This window comes from Chinchilla lanigera, unplaced genomic scaffold (assembly GCF_000276665.1).
Source record: "Chinchilla lanigera isolate Chin_1 unplaced genomic scaffold, ChiLan1.0 scaffold00023, whole genome shotgun sequence".
Lineage (NCBI taxonomy): Eukaryota > Metazoa > Chordata > Mammalia > Rodentia > Chinchillidae > Chinchilla > Chinchilla lanigera.
Genome location: NW_004955424.1, coordinates 2,359,555 through 2,379,834, shown reverse-complemented (window position 1 = coordinate 2,379,834; position 20,280 = coordinate 2,359,555). Strand labels below are relative to the sequence as shown.

Genomic DNA, 20,280 nt, shown 5'->3' with positions numbered 1-20,280 from the left:
CAAAGTAAAAGTAGGAAGTAGGGCAAAAAATCTCAGATAAAAAGGAAATCAAGAGATAGGGGAAGAGGGCAGGGAAGGGGAATGAAAAAGGAACAAAGATGTGGTATGTACGTGGATTGTAACTGCGGACGTGTGCTAATGAAAATAAACAAGAAAATGAATGAAGCCAGGTGTGGTGGCGCATCTGTAATCCCAGCCCTCAAGAGGCTGAGGCAGGAGGATCCCCTCAAGTTCAAGGCTAGCCTGGGCTATAAAATGAGTTAAAGACCAGCCTGCACTGCACAGTAAAACCCTGTCTCACAAAAAAGAAGAAAAAAAACCCACATAAGTAAATAAAGGAAGCCGGGCACGGTGACTCATGCCTGTGTTCCCAGCGCTTTGGATACTGAGGCAGGAGGAGCATCATGAGTTTGAAACAAGCCTGAGCAGATAGTGAATTCAAGGCCAGCCTGGAATACAAAACGAGACCTTGTCGCAAAAAATACGTTAAAATAAAAATAAGAAAGAAAAGACATTATACACAGTATGTCAGTGGCGTTTAAAATGCCCGTTCCCACCAAAGCTATTGTTTCACTGACTTTTGTTCATAACTTTATGTTTGTTTCCCAGAAGTACTTAATATAGGTAAACACTGGGATACGAATGTATTCAGGTGTGGCTTTTTCAGATAGGGGCTTCAGGTAGACCCTAATCTTTTCATTTGGGTCCTGCTGTGTCACTGTCAAAACTGGGGTTGACGTGTTGTTATCACCTTCGTCTGTCTCGCGAGGTAAGCGTAACTGGGTAAAGGATCACAAGTATGCCACCGTCACCTGGTGATGTGACTTCGCTGGTTATCATCTTACAAGCTCGTAAATGCTTGCTTAAGTCAGTTTTTGCAGAATATGTATTGTATTGGTTAAGTGATAACTAAACTTGCGGGGAGGAGCAGTGCTGGGGGTTGAACCAGGTCCTCACACATACAGCTTCCCACTGAGCTGCACCTCCAGCCCAGAGCCTCTTAGGAGGGTGGGGCGTGGCTCCATGGTAAAGCTGTTGTCTACCAAGTGCCAGTCCCTAAATTCCATTTGCAGCACTGGAAGAAAAAAGAAAGAGCCCAGCACAGTGGTGCACACCAGTAAACCCAGCACTCGGGAGGCTGAGGCAGGAGGATCACCATGAGTTCAAGGCCATCCTGAACTACATAGTGAGATTCTGTCTCGAATAAAAAAACCAAAAGAAAAAAAGGATGGTCTGTTTGTTAGAGGATTAATAGTTACTGGACCCCAGCTGAGCTGTAGGTGAAGCCTGAGACCCGCCCCGGTTCTGTAAGTGAGGCATTAGATAATTCGTAGGCGTGCGCAGGGCCTGGCGCCGTCAGCATCTTTACTGGCACGGCAGTGTTGGGCAGCACCGCCGCGCGTCAGCTTGGCCTCACCTGTGTCTGTTTGTCCAGGCGTGTTCTGCTGCCAGCAGAGTCTCAGATGGGCCACGGGAGAAAGCAGTGCCCAGAGCCTGGTTTAGCTTCTTGGCACCTGGGCTGACAGGTCCTGCCCCGGTTGTTAAAACGTTCCCTACGCCTGTGCAGTGTTGTTAGTGTTGAGCTCAGAGCGTCAGCATGCAGGATGCTGTTTTGAGTAAGTTCACCTTGAAGTGGTTCATATTTCTGCTCAGGTGTTGTCTTTTTAAGGAAAATTTTCTTCATCCACACGACTTCCCCTCTGCTCGACTTGTCTGCACGGTGCCTGCCTCCTCTGCAGCCCCGGCGCTTTCTGTGCCACTGTCCGCTGGTGAGTCCTGTGCAGCAGCGGCGGGCACCTCGCATGGAGCACAGAGGTGCTGCGGAGCGGGCGGCTGGGATGTCGTGGGAGTGACCTGCGGACTTGTTCAGAGCGGCTCCGCCGGGGGCGGAGTCCGGGGGTTTTCTGTGGCTCTTCATCACCCCTCGCACTGGCCATCACCTGGCTTTCGGCGTTCTGCCAGATGCAAAGTGAAAGCTCGTGGTGTTATTTGCACCTCTTTGATAACTAATGAGTGAGCACCTTTTCATGTATTTATTGGCTACTTGTATTCTATGTAGTGCTGGTTGTCAGTTTACTTATTTTTTTAGTTGAATGTTGATCATTTTCCTATATCAGAATTCCTAAAGTATTCTGAATACCAAACTTTAGTTTTTTTGTGTTTGGTTTGGTTTGATTTCAGATAGGGTCTTGCTATGTATTTCATGCTGACCTGGAACTCACTTTGCAGCCCAAGCTGGCCTCAAACTCAAGGCAGTCCTCCTGCCTCAGCCTCCAGAGCACTGGGATTGCATGGTACACCAGCACGCCCAGCTCTTCAATACCAAACCTTTGCTTGTCTCATGTGTCATACTTAGCACTCTGGGTTTTCTGCGTAAACAGGCATACATGTGTGATTTTAAAGTATTTTCCATGCTTGCTTTGGCAACACATATACTTACAAAAAAAACAAAGATTTTTGTACTTTAAACCAGCCTACTGAGTTTTATTAAAGTGATTTTTAACATCTTGAAGTTCTTCAACTGCTTTTTGTTTTATTTTATTTTCTGTTTGGAGACAGGGTCCTGCTGTATAAGCTGAGGCGTCCTTGAATGTGACCGTCCTCCTTGGCCTCCTGAATACTGGGATTGTAGTTGATACCCAGTTCTGATCGTGAACGCAGACAGTCCCATTCTGGTGCTTCTGCTACTTCTTTCTGGTGCTACTTTGGCTTTTTTGTGATTTAAAGTGTACTCATTCGTTGCACATTTATCCAGTGAGACGCCTGATGGTAAGACGCATTTGTGGCCACTCTAACCCTTTAAGAACTGTGCGGTAGAATGTGGGCTCAGCCTGTACGGAGACTGCTTGTGGTGCCACCCCTTTGGGAGTTTTTATTTTTTTCTCCACTCTGCCGTTCCCCTCCAGGTGGGGTGGGAGAGCTTCACTAGGACAGTGTGTACTCGCTAGACAGGGTTTCCAGCTCTCCAGACGCCAAGGGGGCCCCGGGGGGTGGGGGGCGCAGCTTTCTGAGGAAACTGCTGCTTCCGCAGGCTTTGGTCTTTGCTTCCTCTGCTTTGCCCTGCAGTGCTGTGACAATCTACACTCAGATGTTTACCTGGTTTATCAAGCGCCCTTGGTCTGAAAGCTCCGCTTCACGCTTTAGGTGCTCGTTCCTCTTTCGCTCCGCTTTTACCCCCTTTCTAACCTATCAAGGCATCTCACAAGGGACACCGACGTTTCGTCAGACATCTCGAGCTGTTGTCGTTAGGAGCACCCGGCCACCACACTGGGGGGGATTCCCTACCGCGGTCGTCATTGTCATTTCTCGTCATTTTGGAAAGCGTGTGTAGGATTAAATCAAACCCTTAAACACGTATGCAAATGAAATGGCGAGTGGCCTTTTACAGCTGCTAATTAAAGAGATTTCTTTTTTTTATAGGTGTCAGCTGTGATGCATGTTTAAAAGGAAATTTTCGAGGTCGCAGATATAAGTGTTTAATTTGCTACGACTACGATCTTTGTGCATCTTGTTATGAAAGTGGTGCAACAACAACAAGGCACACAACTGACCACCCAATGCAGTGCATATTAACAAGGGTAGATTTCGGTAAGTATGTGACGACTGTGTGAGCGCCGACCGTGTGCAGCTCTGCGTGTGCGTCCGTGAAGGAGAGCGTCCTAAAGCCGCCCTCGCACATGCAGCGCCCAGTTCATTAAAAAGAGAATGAGCCTTGCTTTTACATTCTCAGTATTCTTTGTCAGTCGTTGTTTACTTTTTATGAAAGAAATTACAAAACACATGCAACTGACAAGGTATAAAATAGCATGGGCGGAATCCTGCCAGCAGCTCACGGTACCCATTCTTGTGCTTTCGTCAGAAGACAGGTCACTTTTGCAGTTTGTTAGAGGACACTGTCCATTGGTTTCAAAAGCTATCATGTTTCAGGTCATAATTTCATACTCAGCTGACAGAGTTACTGGTTTTTTTTTGTTGTTGTTGTTGTTGTTTTTCTGGTACCGGGAATCAAACTCAGGACCTTGCGCTTGCCTGGCAGGCGCTGTGCCGCTGAGCTATATCCCCAGCCCCTGACAGAGTTATTATTTGTCTTTTTTATTGTAGCCAGCTTTGTGAGTCTGAAGTGCGTATCCAGTGACTTGATTTGCATTTCTGTGGTGGTTAATGGCATGTGCCTCCTTTATTGCTCATTGGCCATTTATATATCCTCTTTGAGGAAATACCTGTTCACATCCTTTGCCTATTTTAACAGATTACATATGTGCCTTTATTACTGAGTTGTACTACCTCTTTAACAGGTGTGATCTGCAGACATTTCCTCCCATTTTCTTGTCTTTTTACTTCCTGGATCATGTATTTGAACACAGAAGTTTTTGTTTTGTCTATTGAATGCTTTTGGTGTCCTATCTCAAAAACCACTGCCAAATCTAAGGCCACAAAGGTTTAAACCTGTGTCTTATAAGACCTTCATAGTATTAGCATTTACATTTAGATCTTTCATCCAGTTAGAGTTAACTTCTGCACATGGAGTCAGTAGAGGGCTTGGAGAATATTACCATCTTAATAATAATAAATCTTCAGGGCATGGTAGCCCACACCTGTAATCCCAGCACTTGGGAGGCTGAGGCAAGAGGCTTGTTGCAAGTTTGAGGCCAGCCTGGACTACATAATGAACTCAACCAGCCTGAACAGCATAGCAAGACCCTGTCTCATTAAGTCCACCCCCCGCTTTTATGAGACAGGGTTTCATTATGAGTTTAGACTGGCCTTGAACTCACTTTGTAGCCCAGGCTGGCCTTGAACTTGCAGCAACCCTTCTGCCTCAGCCTCCTGAGTATTGGAATTACAGATGTGGTCCACCATGCCCAGATTGAAATAATAATAGTAATATTAAATCTGATGATCCATGAACATAGGCTATCTTTTCATTTATTTTTAGGTCTTCAATTTCTTTTGACAATGATCTATAGTTACCAGAGTATAAGTTATATACTTCTTCCATTAAATGTAGTCCTAATATTTTTTTTTTTTTGTCCTGTAAGCAAATGTTTTTCTTTCTTTTTTTATTGTAAGTGCATAGAAAGACAATTTTTGTTTATTTTCGTATTTTTGGCTCTCACTGTGTAGTCCAGGCTGGCCTCAAACTCAGCAATCCTCCTGCCTCAGCCTTCTGAGTACTGGAACTTCAGTGATGTGCTGCCATGCCCAGCTGAGTTTTGTATATAGACCTTGTATCTTGTGATGTTGCTGAAATTAATTAGCTTGAACAGGTTTTTAATAGATTTCTTTAGGATTTTTGATACAATAAGGCCATATCACCTACAAATATGTAGGACTCATTTTAATTCTTCCTTTCCATCTAGATTCCTTTTATTTACTCTGGTTAGATTTCTGAAGAAAATGGGCAACAGTAAATACTCTCTTCTTGTATTCAATTTTAGAGGGAAAGCATTCAATCTTTCACCAGAGGAATAATGATTATAGGTTTTGGGTTTGCACTCTTTGTTGTGTAAGGATATACTTCTGTTGTTGTTGTTTTATGTATTTATCCTCAACTACCCTATAGCCACCTGACAGTCTTGTACATATATAATAACTGATCAATATATACCTAATGTGCAACTGCTTACAAGATAGTTTAAGTCTCAAGAAAGAATATAGGCGAGCTGGGGTTATAGCTCAGCAGCATAAGTGCCTGCCTGGCGAGCGCAAGGTCCTGAGTTTGATTCCTGCTAACCACCACAAAAAAGAAAAAAGAAAGAAAGACTATAAACAAATCTATCATTTAGTGGACACTTTTGTTTTCTTACAAAAGAAATATTACAGTGTTAAATTTGCCATTTAAATGCCGGGCATGGTGGTGCATGCCTGTAATCCCAGCACTCGGGAGGCTGAGGCAGGAGGATCATTGTGAGTACGAGACCAGCCTGGGCTACAAAGTGAGTTCAAGGCGAGCCCGAAATGCATAGTGAGACCCTGTCTCAAAAAGACAAAAACAAAAACAAAAATTTGCCATTTATTTCTTGTTAAAGAATTAGATAGTTCTTTTTCTTTCTTTCTTTCTTTCTTTTTTTTTTTAGAATTAGATAGTTCTTATAGTGTAACATACTTGTGAAATAGTGTAACATACTTAATATATTTTGGCTTTTTCGTGCATGTTAATAGCAGAGAAAAGTTGACATTCCCCGAGGTACCCTCGTGAGGTGAATAGATTACTCCCACAGACCCTGGCTTGCTGTGTAGTAACCCACTTAGGTAAAGTGCTTGGTTGGTACCCATTCAAGTTTGCACCCACGGGAACTGAATGCTGAGTGTCCTTCCTGCTCTAAGTGTAGTATGTTCAACGGACAGATATGGTATGATTGAAAATAGTCTTTTTTAAAACTTATTGCAGTAAAAGTCATTGCCAAGTGTAAGTGTAGTTAGCATGAGGGAAGTAACTAGAGGGAATTAATAGCAATGTGCCTTTTACTCTGACAAGTTTTTTTTCATTAAAGCATTCACTAACTTTTTATCATCCTTCGGAGAGTTGCATCTGGGAGTTGGTGTATTGACCATGTACGTCTTTCCTTTTCCTTTGAGTACTTGTGTCCCTGTATATAGTACACCCTGCTGATTCTTTCTGTTGGTGTCAGTATTGCCAACTGTATACAGAGAGATAAAGAAAAAAATTAAATTAGATACAGATTTTGAATGAATAGCTACAAAATTAAACAAAGGGAAGAATGCATTATTCAACTTTCTATCCCTGTGACAGCTTAAAAGGCAGAAAGGGGCTGGGGATTTAGCTCAGCGGCACAGCGCCTGCCTGGCAAGCACAAGGTCGTGAGTTCGATTCCCAGTACTAGAAAAAAAGCAAAAAGCAAAAAAAAAAAAAAGGTAGAAAAGAGCCAAGTGTGGTGGTGCACCCTGTGAGCTCGGCTGCTTAGAAGACTGAAGCAGAAGGGTGGAAAGTTTGAGGCTGGCTTGGGCTATTGAGACTCTGTCTCAGAATTTCAATAGAGGGCTGGGGGTTTCAGCCCCCGCATCATACAACAGAAGAGGGAGGTAAGGTTCATTCTGGCTCACAGCTGCACAGGTTTCAGCCTGTGCTCACTGGCCCTGTTACTTTGGGCCCTCGGCAGCGCAGTCTGCCGTGGTGGCAGCGTGTAGTAGAGCATCATGGTCTGGTCTCCTCTTGGCAGCGGAGGAGAAAAAGAAGCCACGGTCCCAGTACCCACTTCCGGGGCACCTCGCTTCTCCCACCTAGGCCCTCTCTCCAAGATTCCTCCACTCTGAGCGAAGCCGCAGGTTGGGGATCAGTCCTTTAACACAGGGCCTTTGTGGGACACTTGAAACTATGGAGCAGGGAGGAGACTTGCTCTCCCCTAAGGCAGTAGTAGCTGTCTGGGGAGGCAGCTTTAGAAGGGCACCCAGCGCCCTGTGGAAATCAGGGTATGACAGATGTAAATGGAGAGGTTATTGGCAAGTATATCCGGCATGCTTTTTCTTGACATTTTTGTACCATATGAAACATTAAAAAGCTGACAATGACTGTTTCTCAATGCAATTCCATTTTATCTTTCAGATTTGTACTATGGTGGGGAGGCTTTCTCTGTAGAGCAGCCACAGTCTTTTACTTGTCCCTATTGTGGAAAAATGGGCTATACGGAGACATCTCTTCAAGAACATGTTACTTCTGAACATGCAGAAACATCAACAGAAGTGGTATGTGAAGCAACCTCATGTCTAGAACAGTTGTTGTAAAGTATGTCAGTCCTAAAATTAATAAAGCTAGGTCACCATCGTTTACCTCTTGCTTAATATACTAGTACTGTTTGCATAATGATTATTAAAATTAACTTTAACAGCAAATGTTACAGTCCTGGGAGTCTGCATCTCTACAGGGTGTTTATTCACGCTGGCCTTTCTCGCCCCGTTGCTGGTAGCACAGCGCAGGTGACCAGGTTCAGGAGTGCTCCGTTAAACGCACCGTGAAAAGTTTGAAAAGACCCCAGTGAGTCTTCATCACATCTCTTTGTATTTTTACGCTTATGTCCTAGATTTTTCTTGTGCAGGGAACTTTTCGTGAGGAAATGCAAAGCTCTTTGCGTAGTGAGTAGTGATCCATTACCAGGATTCCCTGCAGCGCATCGCTGACTGTATGTGGGTTTCGTCAGATCAGAAGCCTTGCTTCCTGCGTCATAGCTCCGGGTTCCTTAGCGGGCTTCCTTCCCTGTCTTACTGGTGGCTAAAAGCCAGGGACCTGGAATAATGTACGAAGCCTCCCCTTGAAAGCTTTTGGGAGGTTTTACTTAACATCTGAGGCAGCATGCATCCAATTGAAAAATGACAAAAGCACTCCAAAAAATTTCTGCCTCGCTTCTTTATTGCCAGCAATAATAGGTTAAATGAAGGCTTGCTTTGGAACTGTAGGCAATGAATTTGAAAAATTTTCGTAAAATGTGCAGATAATTGCGTATACATCAACTAATAAGCCCCTACATATGCTCAGAGCAAATTAATTAAAATCTAGAGACATAAAGCAGCACACTGAGACATAACAGATAAGATAGCCGAACTCGGCCAGAGGTCTTCCAGGTTCTCTGCTTAACTGCCACACATCTGCTGTCATGAGGAGCACGGCTCACCTTCATGCCTACGGACAGTGCCAACCGGATGCTCACAGGTGATGGGGGGTTTATGCGGTGCAAGAGTTGGTAAATTCACTTTATACAGTCTTTCAGTCAAATGCTCATCACTAATAGTGGGTCAGGAGTGCTCTTGTCTTGGTCTAGCAGAACCTCAGAGCATTGTCGTCACATTTTACTACAATTCTTCACTTCTGTGTGGCCCCCCGCCCCCACCCCAGCCCTCCCTTCTTCCTTTAGTTTGCACTGTAACTTTCTTCCTTGTGATTCAGTCCCGGGAACACTAGTGAAAGCCTTGCTCATTTGCACCTCCTTCCTGGTGGTTGTGGAAACCTGTAATCGTTTTTAAGTTTGGGTACTTCTTTCACCCAGTGCAATAGGATGGGGGGTGGAGGGAGTTGCCCTTACTGTAAATTAGGTAACCTTAAAATGGTATACTACTTTTATTACCCTACTGATTCTGTGGGGCAGGACCACAACCCAGTTTGCCCACATCTAAAATTGGAGAATCCAGTGAAAATTTAAGTCCTTTTCATGAATGAAAAGCCAATTTTTTAAGTCAGGCATGTTGGCAGAACGATCACAACTTTGAATCTAGGATGGGCCACATAATGAGTTCCAGCCCAGCCTGGACTATACAGTGAGACCTTATCTAAAACTAACAAAACAAAACCCCAAATTGTTTGTTATTAAAAATTAAGAATTCACACTCACAGCCTTGTCTCTGTTCAGTTTGTGAAAGTGAATACTCAAAATTTGTGCACTCCTCTGTACCTGACACACTTTGAAAATTAAACACCCACTGCTGACAGATGGTTGTGTGGGGTGTGCTCAGTTATTCACCTTCAAGTCCCAGGCTTTTAGAGAGCGTGTTTGGAGGTTCTAGCAGGGGAGCACAGCTGCTCGTATACCCTTGATAGAGGAGGAACGGTCCTCCTCTATCGCGGGTGGTCGTCCTCTTCGAGTGCGCAGCTTCGGGAGGGACGCACATGGAGCATTGAGGGAGGAAGGGGACACCCGCCTGGCCAGCCAGATCAGCCGAGTCAACCCTGGCGATCAGTGGGGTGACAGATGTCACAGCCGGATTGGCCTCACATCCCCCAGGCTTTTTTAGTGTGTAGGCAGCCACCAAGGCAGTCATACTAATTCTTCCTGCTGGTTCCTGTTGACTGTCAACGTTCTCCCTCCTCTGTAGCCCTTCGTTTTTCCAGGAGTACTGCATCTCGCGCCGTACCCACCCGTAACACACCCAGACATTTCAGAGTGAAAACTGACAAGCAAACAGAAACCAGTGTGAAAAGCTACAGTGGTGACTGCCTACGTACTGGAAGCCTGCATGTGTGGTATAACAGTACAAGGCTTTCTTCCCCCTTGAGTCCGCGGGTGATGAGCAGGGGTGGCATTCAGCACGAGCACGCGGGTCTGGCTCACGGAGTCGTGTCCATTCTGAAGGGCTGATGCCTGCCCATCCGCGCTGGTCTGCACATACATGGAAAGTGTGTAGTCAGCTGTGGTGTCTTACACGGTGTGCCCTGTTGTCCCAGTCTTTTGCCAAATTATGTTTTCAGATTGGATGATAAGATTCAAGAGTGTATCACATCATTTTGTAGGCGTTCACATTCACACAGCGGCTTGCTGTGCCTCCTTTTCTGTTCCTCTTAACCTTTTTCTAAATGCCCAGTTTGTTATCTTGCTTTTGCTTCCATATTACCTGCCTGTGTCCTCTAGCCAACCAGCTTGCCCCACCCTGTACAACTAACCCCAACCCTGAGAGCCGCGCCCCTCCAACCAGCGTCCCTTAGGAAGATGTAGGGGCGCAAGGATCTCCTGCAGATAGCTGTGCCACTGTGGGAAATGTCTGCTGAGAGCCAGCGTAGCTCGTCCAAGTACCTGTGTTAATAGCTTTCCTGTTACAGATACAAAATACTTCCAGGCAGAATAAGATGACTTAAAGGAGGAGGAGTTTATTTTGACCCACAGTCTCGAAGTTTCAGTCCATGGCTTGCGGGTTCAAAAGCAGAAATAGCGGGGCAGGAGGCCTGGTGCAGAGGAAAGTTGTTCACACCACAGCAGCCAGGAAGCAGGAGGCAGCAGGAGGAGGAATGAGGATGTACCCATCCAGGCCACACCTCCACGGCCTGCCCCTTCTGCCCAGCCCCCACCTCTAAACAGGTTTTCGATCTAAACCATAACAGCACCAAGGGATCGCTACTCAGCTACATACAGCTGATGTCATGGTTGATCAGAATGTAGTACTTTCACCATTGCTCTCTTGTGCATGCTTGGCACTTGCTGCCAGATACTTCTTGATGTGTACTGTGGTATTGGGAGTTGAACACAGGGGGCCTATGCACTGAGCTTCATCTTCAGCCCTTTTTTAATTTTCTATTTTGAAATAGGATCTCACTGAATTGCCCAGGTTGGACTCAAACTTCTGATTCTCCTGCCTCAGCCTCCCAGAGTACTAGGATTACACCAAGCCCAGCGAAGAATTCTATGTTTGGAAGTGCACTGTCTTTGCATATTTTAAAATAACATGTATTTTGAGCTTATTGTTCAAAATCAAATAGTACTTTTGATTTTAAAGGTGATCCAGTCATTAGTATTCCAGGAATGATTTTTGAGTTGCTCTTGGAAGGAAATGGTTAGAGACCCCGCAGAGATTCCAGATGTGTTCTAGGGTAGGCCTGTACTTATGTATCATAATAGTTTCAGAGCTAATTCTGTAAGAAGTCAGTTCCTTAAGATGATATGAAAACCCAGAGCAGAATGGCCTGGGTTATTGTGTGAATGAGTAATAGCAGCTCTTCCAGGAAGGTGTCAGTGCTTTGCATCAGAGGGCATTGTGTCTGGGGAGGACTGCTTTGGAGCAGGGTCTTCCTTGCATGGTACTTTCCTCTGTTGAAGTAAAATCCCTTGGGGAAGGTAAGACTGTGTTCAGTATGGGAAGGACCCCTGGTGTGGAGGGCCGCTGAGTGAGACAGCAGGTATTAGCGACCTTTGTGTGCAATTCTATTTTGCTTTGGTCCCCTCTGGTTTCTTCTCTTGTCCTGTGGAGTACTGGTTTGTCTAGTTAAGTGTCCAGACAGTAAATTTCAAGTCAGTGCATAGAAATGTGTTGTGGGATTCTGGGGAAGACCTGTAGAAAGCACAATAGACCAAAGGTAGGAGCTCTCCATAGCTGACAGGTAGGTTCAGACACTCTGCAGGCAGTCCCCAGCCTTGTGTCTTCCCCTCCCACCACCTCTTTTTTGTGAGAGGGTTTCACCGTGTAGTTCAGGCTGGTCTTGAACTTACTATGTACCCCATGTTGGCCTCATACTTGCAGTGATCTTCCTTCCTCAGCTTCCTAAGGGCTGGGATTACAGGCATGTACCCTATGTCTAGCAACCACAATCACCTCTTTTTTTCTGCCCTTTCCCTTTGGTTAAACACACACACACACACACACACACACACACACACACACACACACACGAATTATTTGAAGATGCCGATTTTGGTTTTCATGGCTGAGGTCATTTTTTCTAGAATTCTCTTCCAAACTCAGCTTTGCTTGACAAACTGATTATGACCTTGAGAAGAGGAACACACAAAGCTCTGTTATCACCAAACCAGTTTAAACTCACTGGAAGTAACCCAGACTCACTAACTTAGGCGGAGTCCACCTCTGAATCTACTGTCTTCCTGCCCCACACCCTCCAACTTGCCGCTTCTCAAAGTCTGCAGGTGAAAAGGTGACTACCCCCAGTGCAGGCGGAAGAGAAGTAGAGCTTACAGTGGGATTTTTTTCTCCCCCCTAAGCATAAGTGCTTACTCTGGAGTGAAATGTGGACGGATACCGAAAGCGAACAATTCTGATTCTTTGGGGTTAATTTCAATGTGACTGAGTTCTGCTTTTTCAAGTTTTGTTAGTTCCCAAGACATTAGCATACATGTAAGTTAAATTTCTATACAAGAAATATGTTGAAAACCAAAACTTAATTATTTCTTAACACTTTCTAAAGTGTGTACAAAGATGTAAGGAAAATTTAAACTTTCTGTATATAGCGAAAACCCCTTAACATTCTGAATGCTCATCTTCGGAAGCAGGTAACAGTTCCAACCGCATAATTTCAGTGGGGAGAATGGACTGAGGAGAAAAAGTAACTCGCGTTTAGCCGTAAGTTAGTTTCGGCATCCACTGCAGCAGCAGAAAGTTAGCTTAGCTCTGGGTAAACAAGGTGCTTCCTCAAATCCTCAAAGGCTGCGTACCTATATTGGCAAAACAGAGGGCTGAGGGTCACATAGCTGCAAGTTACACGGCTCTTGAAAGTCCAGAAGGAGTTGCTGACCACGCAACATAGATGTCCTACTACTAGTGCTTTCTTTGTGTGCTCAAAGTGCAGTTTTACCTGCAGCCTAGTGCTCATGAAATCCGCAGGATATATAAGATAAATGGAACTTGTAACGGAACAGGAGATCCAGAAACGTCAAGTTACCATTGCCTTGGCAGTAGTTAACTCAGTAGAGTGTTTCCTCCTCCTTCCTCTCCTCCCCGCCCCTTCTCTTGCATAAGCAGTGAAATGTAACGCATGTGAGAGTGTTTGTGCCTTGGCTTTCGGTCCTGGTGGCTCTTTTGGGGTCATCGCCTTTCTGTGGAAGAAACTGTTAAAAACTCCTGAGCATGTTGAGAGTAAACAGAAAATCTGCCCTGCAGGATGAGCCAGGGGCATTTCTAGAGCTCGGGTCCAAGTGATGTTCCCCTTAAAGAAGAGACCTGCTTTACACCTCATTCTAAAGACAATGAGAAATTAGTACCAATTTTTTCTTTTTAGAAGAGATGAAATGTATGTGAATTTTAATGGTGGCAGGAGCTGTGCTCATTTCCTGGTGATTTTTAAATCAGTATAAAGTGAGCACTGACTTGGCACTCGGTAGTTCCTTCATCCGTGGTGACAGACTTGTGTGCTATAACAAACGTAACCAGTCACACTTGTGATTACCTTTACCAGCACGGCTGGATTTTAGAGCACAGACTCCTGGAGGAGGACCGTGGTTACAGAGCAGCATGAGGGAGGTGGTGCTTGGTAGAGGTGGAGAAAGTGCCCCTACCTTAAGCCACATCCGCAAGAGCGGACTTTGTTTTCATTTCAATTTATGTAGACTACCTGGGTAGTATGTGGGGGGAAAAGAAACCACCCTAACTTAGCTGGGATGTGGTGAGTTTGAGGCCAGCCTGGACTACATAGTGAGATCCTGTCAAGAAAGGAGGGATACTCTAATTTTGAAAAGAGGCTAGTTTGGGATTGAGGGTGTAGCTCACTGGTAAAGCCCTGGGATTGAGCCCGTACCTTACCACCACCACACATGCACAGGCTGTTTTTGGACACCTGGTTTGGGACTCAATATATAGTAAGTACGTAAGTTGGCTTTTACCCAGAGCAGCTTAGGAAAGCCTATTTGACCTTAACATCAAAACTTAAGTATAAGGGGCTGGGGATTTAGCTCAGCGGCAAAAGCGCCTGCCTGGCAAGCGCAAGGTCGTGAGTTCGGTTCCCGGTACCGGAGAAAAAAAAAAAAAAAAAAAAAAAAAAAAAAAAACTTAAGTATAATATTAAAAAACAGGAAAATGATTTGAAGTTGTGTTATCTTCTCCTGTTTGTGTTGGGTGTGCGTAAATTCACAGAAGGATGAAAAGTAGAGCTTTTCCAAAGACAGTAGAACTCTGGCAGTGAGGGGGTTCTTCATTCTTTTAATTTTACTCCAAAATCTATGACACCTGTGATATACAGGGGGCCAGGACTGAGGAGTAGGAAAGGGGGGGATTTTCAAGTAATGCCTGGACAGGAAGTAAGGGAACAGAGGTAGAGTCTTTAGAAGGGCTTGCATGTCAGGGAAGTGTGGGTGCTGAGTGGCAGCCGCCCCATTATTGACTCTACAGATGGACCCAGGGGAGAACACAACACTTTTGCCCCCAAAAGAATGATGACGGAAGAAAAGCCGCGCTAGGTCCTTCCTGGGCTGCTTATTAAGTCAGCTTGGAGAGGGACACGCTGGCCTTTTACAGGACAAGCATAGCCTCAAACATACCTACTTAAGCTTTATATTTGATGTATGTAAAGTGTGAAGCGCTTTCTAGAGTCGTGGAATTCTTACTGTAAAGCGCAATGGCTATTGGTGTGGTGACAGCTTTAAGACTTGGCTTCTGTGCACACAGCCCGCTTGGCGTGGCGAAAGCCCAAGCGAGTACATTTGACACAGTCAGATGGTGGCGCAGGAAGTCGCTGGAGCGGGCTTTGTGACTGAAGCTAGACCTTAAAGAGTGGGTGAGGTTTCTGAGAGGATAGAGCGAGGAGGGAACAGCATTATTCACAAGGAACCTGCAAGAATACGGTGAGTGGAGCAGTGGCAAGGCGTTGTGTTGTGAAATAACGGCAATAAAATTGAGTCAGTCAAGTGAGACGAGATAGGAGAGAAGCTCTTACAACCAAAAAACTCACCCTTTTGCTTTGGTGGACAATAAAGAGACGTTTCAGCAGCCGTGCAGAGGAGTGCGGCCACATCCTCTACCTCACACCGCACAGGCTGTCACTGGGGAAGGCAGGCTGCTTGAGGCTGTGATTCTGCCGCTCTTTGAACAGGAAACCCTAGTGTCCTAGCCGTAGCAATTATGTGGCTGAGCAGGGCTGCAGAACACGAGGGCGTTGCAGAAGGCTGTCTTGCTGCTTATAAATTCATGATGGACAGAGAACAGGTGAGTCAAAGAGTTAGTGTCACCAGAAAGTCACAAAAGAAAATGATACAGAAAAATGAATGCTTTTGAATAGATGCCCTTGAAAGAAAAATGTTTCCTATGGATCTGAATTAATCAGATTAAAGGAAGAAGGGGATTTATCAAGTTTGTGATCCAGAAACCTCATGAAATGCCAGTCTTATCAGGTGCTAGCAGGCAGTTTGCATGATATGAGCGTGCAGCCCGCAGAGTGGGTGTGCTCATGCGCAAGGAGCCCGCTGTGCCAGCGTGCGCTCCAGCCGCTCAGCGCGCCGCCTCCAGCTTCAGCGAGAGCCTGGTTTTATGCTGGATCCAGCGGACAACCTTTTAAATGGGTTTTTCAGTGGCAATGAACAAAATGAACAAGTAACTTCCTGAGAAGCCAACCAAGAAGTGGGAAAGAACTCTTTGCATCTGGAGCTTAACTCTGTCGTGTTTACAGCAGTGCATGGTACGCAGAGAGAGCGCACTGCCTGGTTGCGTTTGCTCAAGAAAGAGACTGAAGTGGGTGCAACCTTGCTTTTAATTGTTGGTTTTTTTTTTTGTTTTGTTTTTCTCCGGTACCGGGAACCGAACTCACGACCTTGCGCTTGCCAGGCAGGCGCTTTGCCGCTGAGCTAAATCCCCAGCCCCTACCTTGCTTTTAGACTGGTTAAAAAATATATTTAAAAAGCAAACAAAAATGCTGACTTGGGATGGTTTTCTAGTGGACAGTGGCCTGTGCCGTGGGTCTGGGCTCTGTGCACATTCAGCAGGAGCATGGTGTGCGATGTGGTATAGTGACCCAGGAGGTGTGTTCTAGATGTTAGTGACAACCTGTGTTAAATGTGCATTGCCGGGTTGTTTGTGAGCAGCTTGCACAGAACCATGTGGAAAGATGGACACTCCAGTACACCTTGGGGGGCCCTCATCTCATTTGGTAAAGGCTCCCCAGGGGGCTGCAGATATAAAGCAAGTCGGATAGTGACCCTCAGTCATGACACAGAGCAGCAGAGGAGGATTCAGGTGACAGCCAAAAGGAGACCAAGAACAACAGGGCATTTGCGAATAAGATTTTGTAGTTGTTTCTGTAAGTAAAATAACATTTGGTATTTTATATGACAGGGAAATGGTTTATACATTTTCAGTCCTGTTTTATGTTCAAGCTGTATTTGACAGACCTTGTATAAGGTCTGTCATAAGTAGCACCTAGGATCTCAAACCACACCCATCTGTTTCCAAGGCCTAGGATACTGCATTTTTAACAAATGCTCCAGGTAATTTATATTCTTAGCCAAGTTTAGGAAGCACTGCCATAAACCAGTCCAGTAAGCATTAATTGATGGTAGGTTGTCATAATTTACAGTGGATATGTTATATGGGATCTGCCTGTGTGGGTCATAGGTGGTGTATGTCATGTAGCAGAGAAGGTGTGACAAATGCCAGTGTAATCTCATTCTAGGGTTAACAGCTCACCCTTTATGTAGACCTTTACTGCACCAGAAAGGTACTGGGTACCATAATGCGGAAACAAAGGCAGACTCAAAACTAAGCGGCAGTTAAGTCCCTGAGGGGTAGGGTGGATCTGTCTCCCACCCCCACCTCTTTTCTGATTCTGCCCCACTTCTCATTTTTCTTTTCTTGTTCCCACCATTACTACCCCTGAGAAAATAGAGGCTTGAGTGAACACTGGGCCTCATACATGCTCAGAGTTTTTATCTTAAACATGAATCCACTGCCAAGTATAAAATAGGAAGCTTAGAAGATGGCCGGCTGGTCGCTGGTCCTGTAGCACTACAGCTTAGTGTCCTTTCCACGGTCTGTTGTGAGTTAACTGCATGTGGCCCAAATCCAGCAACATCTTCTGCTTATTCTAAATCTCATCCCTTGATTTTCTGCACCAGCTGCCAAGTGGCTGCTCCTCCCGCGCCCGTAACTCCTAATCCTCAGTGATTCTTCATCTCTAGTCATTGTGGAAGGCAGTTGGTGGGTTGTTTAGTATTTCTCTGTAAATGCCTTCATCCTAGCACAGTAACTACAGTGCAGCCTAAAAATTTTGTAGAACTCCAGTTAATACACAATCAAGGCCAGCCTGAGCTGCATAGTGAGATCCTGTCTCAAAAAAAAAGGGCTTTCTAATTTGTAGGCTACCTAGATAGGAAGGACATCCTTGGTACTTTTGGTATTTGTGTTTCCCTTCTAGGGATGTATGTTCTTGAGCCAGCTTCTCTCTGAGAATATTTACGTGGGGAGGGGCACATGCCCATAATCCCAGCTACTCGGGAGCCCGAAGCAGGAGGAAGAAAAGTTTGAGGACAACCTGGGCAGCATAGTGAAACCCCATTCCAAAAACGATAATGTGTATATGCGTCCTCAGGTGCCGCAGCTTCTGCAGCTGTCTTTGTACAACTCAAGTTGAACATAGATTTCATCCAAAGACCAGTCTAAAGAAAGGGAAGTAACTTAGGGGAAAGACACCTTTTCTTTCTTTTTGGTGGTTCTGTTCTCCTTAGATAAATTTTATATGATCCTGTGATCCTGTATAATAAAACTATATATAACTCAATTCCTGTTAATTGTTGGAAAATGAAGAATCTCAAAAATGTCTAAGATGGGTCAGACCTGTGCTGCACACCTGTAAGCCCAGTTAGTCAGGAGATTGAAGTAGGAGGATCAAAAGTTTGAGGTTACCTGGGCAATTTAGTGAGACTGTGTCTCAAAATAAAATAGAAGCTCTATAGATGCAGCTCAGTAGTAGAGCAGGTACCTAGCTTGTGTAAAACTCTAGTTCAGGGGGCTGGGGATATAGCTCAGCGGCATAAGCGCTTGCCTGGCAAGCCTGAGGTCATGAGTTTGATTCCTGGTACCAAAAATAAATAAATAAAACACACAGAGAAAAAGCAAAAAAAACTCTAGTGCCATCTCCAGAACACCCCCCCCCAAAAAAATTAAGCTGCCTTGTTTAATTTTAAACAACTAGAACTTGTTTTATTTCTTCAAACCTTGTTGGTCTAATTTTTTCCCCATGTCTGGCCACAGTTAAAAACAAAGCCAAATCCTCCTGTCTTACTACTCTCAAAAAAATGTAGTCTCGCTCTGCAAGCCAGAAACACACGAAAATCAGACAAGTATGCCAACACTCCCAGACAGTGTCAGAGCATAGGCAGGGTGCAGAGAGTGAGCCTGAACTCCTGGTAGCAGAAAAGTTGGTAATTTGTAAACTTGTGAGTAGATACTATTACTTTTCTCTCCAAAGGAAAGTTTCTGGCCACCTTTCTGGCATCTCCTGAGAAAGCACACACGTCTGTCTACGCTCTCATTTGCCCTCAGACGTGTTCCATCGTGACCTCTGTAGTTCTTTTACACACTGTTTTGCTTAATCATCATTTCTCATGAGCATCCTTAGATTTTCTCAAGGGTATTGCTTGGTCCTGAGTCACACAGTAAACAGGACAGCAGCCTGGACATGAGAGAGACTGGTATTAAATTGGAGTTAAACTCTCGGGGCTTCTGCTCTCTAGGTGTTAGAAGGTGGGAAGTTGGGTTTGTTTGCATGCTAGGAGTCAGAGAGTGGCTTGTTTCCGTTGCATCACCCGGCACTGTCCTACATCTCACAGTCCCTGTTTCCTTCTCCCTCTGTGCTCCAAGCTGACAGTGAAGCCAACTGACGGCCCCGTTTTGCATGCCCTGGCTGGCAGTGACTCGATGTACGTATATACGCGTGGCCGCTTGAGCTCTCTTGCCGTGGGGAGGCACAGGCCTCCACTGTAACTGTACTTCCTGGGCTCCCTTTGGCCACGCCCTTCGCACCAGGCCTTCCTTGGCCTTTTTGTTGAGACTGAAGTTGTTCTTACTTCAAGGCGTGACCACACTGCTGGACCATCACGTGCCCTTTTGGGTTTCTGGACAAGGAAGGACCTTGACTCTTCCTCCTTCCATCTCCTGCCACCTGTCTCCCAAATTCTCTTACACTACTGTCCCAAAGGTAGCCTTTCCAGACCATCACGCTCCCTCTGAGCTCTGCCTGTTACACTGTTTTATTCTTTCTCCTTATTTCTGTTGCCGTAAGGCCCACAGGAAAGTTGGTCTTCTACTCCGTGAATGTAACCTGGTCACAGACTGCTCTACACTGTCCCTTCCTCTAGGAAATAACGTTCCAACATGGGCTCCATCCTGTTTTCTCCCAAGTCCCTTTCATGAATTTAGAGCACATTTGTGTGTTGTCACTGAATGTTACGTTGCCTAGCTCCCTCCACACAGTGCATGGTGTGTCTGCGTTTGTCAGACCTCTGCTGTCTTGATGGGGTCGGCCCCCAAGGCTGACTGACGCTGGGTAAATATGCTGAAGGCCTCAGTCTGTCTTTACCATTCAAGACCAGATGTAAGCGTATACATGCACCGAACAGAATATTTTTAAATTCTTTATGGAAACTTTTTGTTGTCGTTGTCAGACGACGCAAATAAAAATCAGGCAGGCAGTTTGACGGCCTTGCCAGAGGTGGAGCTTGGACGCTCTGTCGAGGTCTGTGGTGTGGGACCCGTGGAGACCGCTTCATGGGAGAGACGGCCCTGACGTGCAGCACTTGTTACTTAAGTCTTACTAGTTCAGGCTCTGTAGTTTTACCTGTTTGAAACTTGGTAATAGTAAAACTTAGAGCGAAATAGTGGTCCGGAAAGATGTCTGATCAGTGTGCGTTTATTAAACTTGCTTTCTTTCATTTCAGATTTGTCCAATATGTGCAGCGTTACCTGGAGGCGATCCTAATCATGTCACGGATGACTTTGCAGCTCATCTTACACTTGAACACAGAGCCCCTAGAGATTTAATATCCTTTTGAGAGCCAAGAGGGGAAAGAACTGTTCGTGCCATTTGCCATTCTGATTATTCTTAAGTACAGTATCCCTGGAGAACAGTTAATC

The 20,280-nt window shown here is 45.3% G+C and overlaps 1 protein-coding gene across 5 annotated transcripts in view; it reads left to right on the top strand.

Moving 5' to 3' along the window:
* The window catches only part of Kcmf1 (potassium channel modulatory factor 1), a 64,319-nt gene that overhangs the window by 32,654 nt on the left and 11,385 nt on the right, over positions 1–20,280 (top strand). For 4 of the 5 annotated variants that reach the window (XM_013514689.1, XM_005385445.2, XM_013514688.1 and 1 more), the window contains exons 2-4: positions 3,421–3,588; positions 7,565–7,704; positions 20,085–20,186. In XM_013514689.1, coding sequence (XP_013370143.1) covers positions 3,421–3,588; positions 7,565–7,704; positions 20,085–20,186 — 410 coding nt within the window. Of the gene's footprint in view, positions 1–1,582; positions 1,770–3,420; positions 3,589–7,564; positions 7,705–20,084; positions 20,187–20,280 lie in introns of those variants that run through there. The other variant, XM_013514687.1, reaches the window with a different exon arrangement.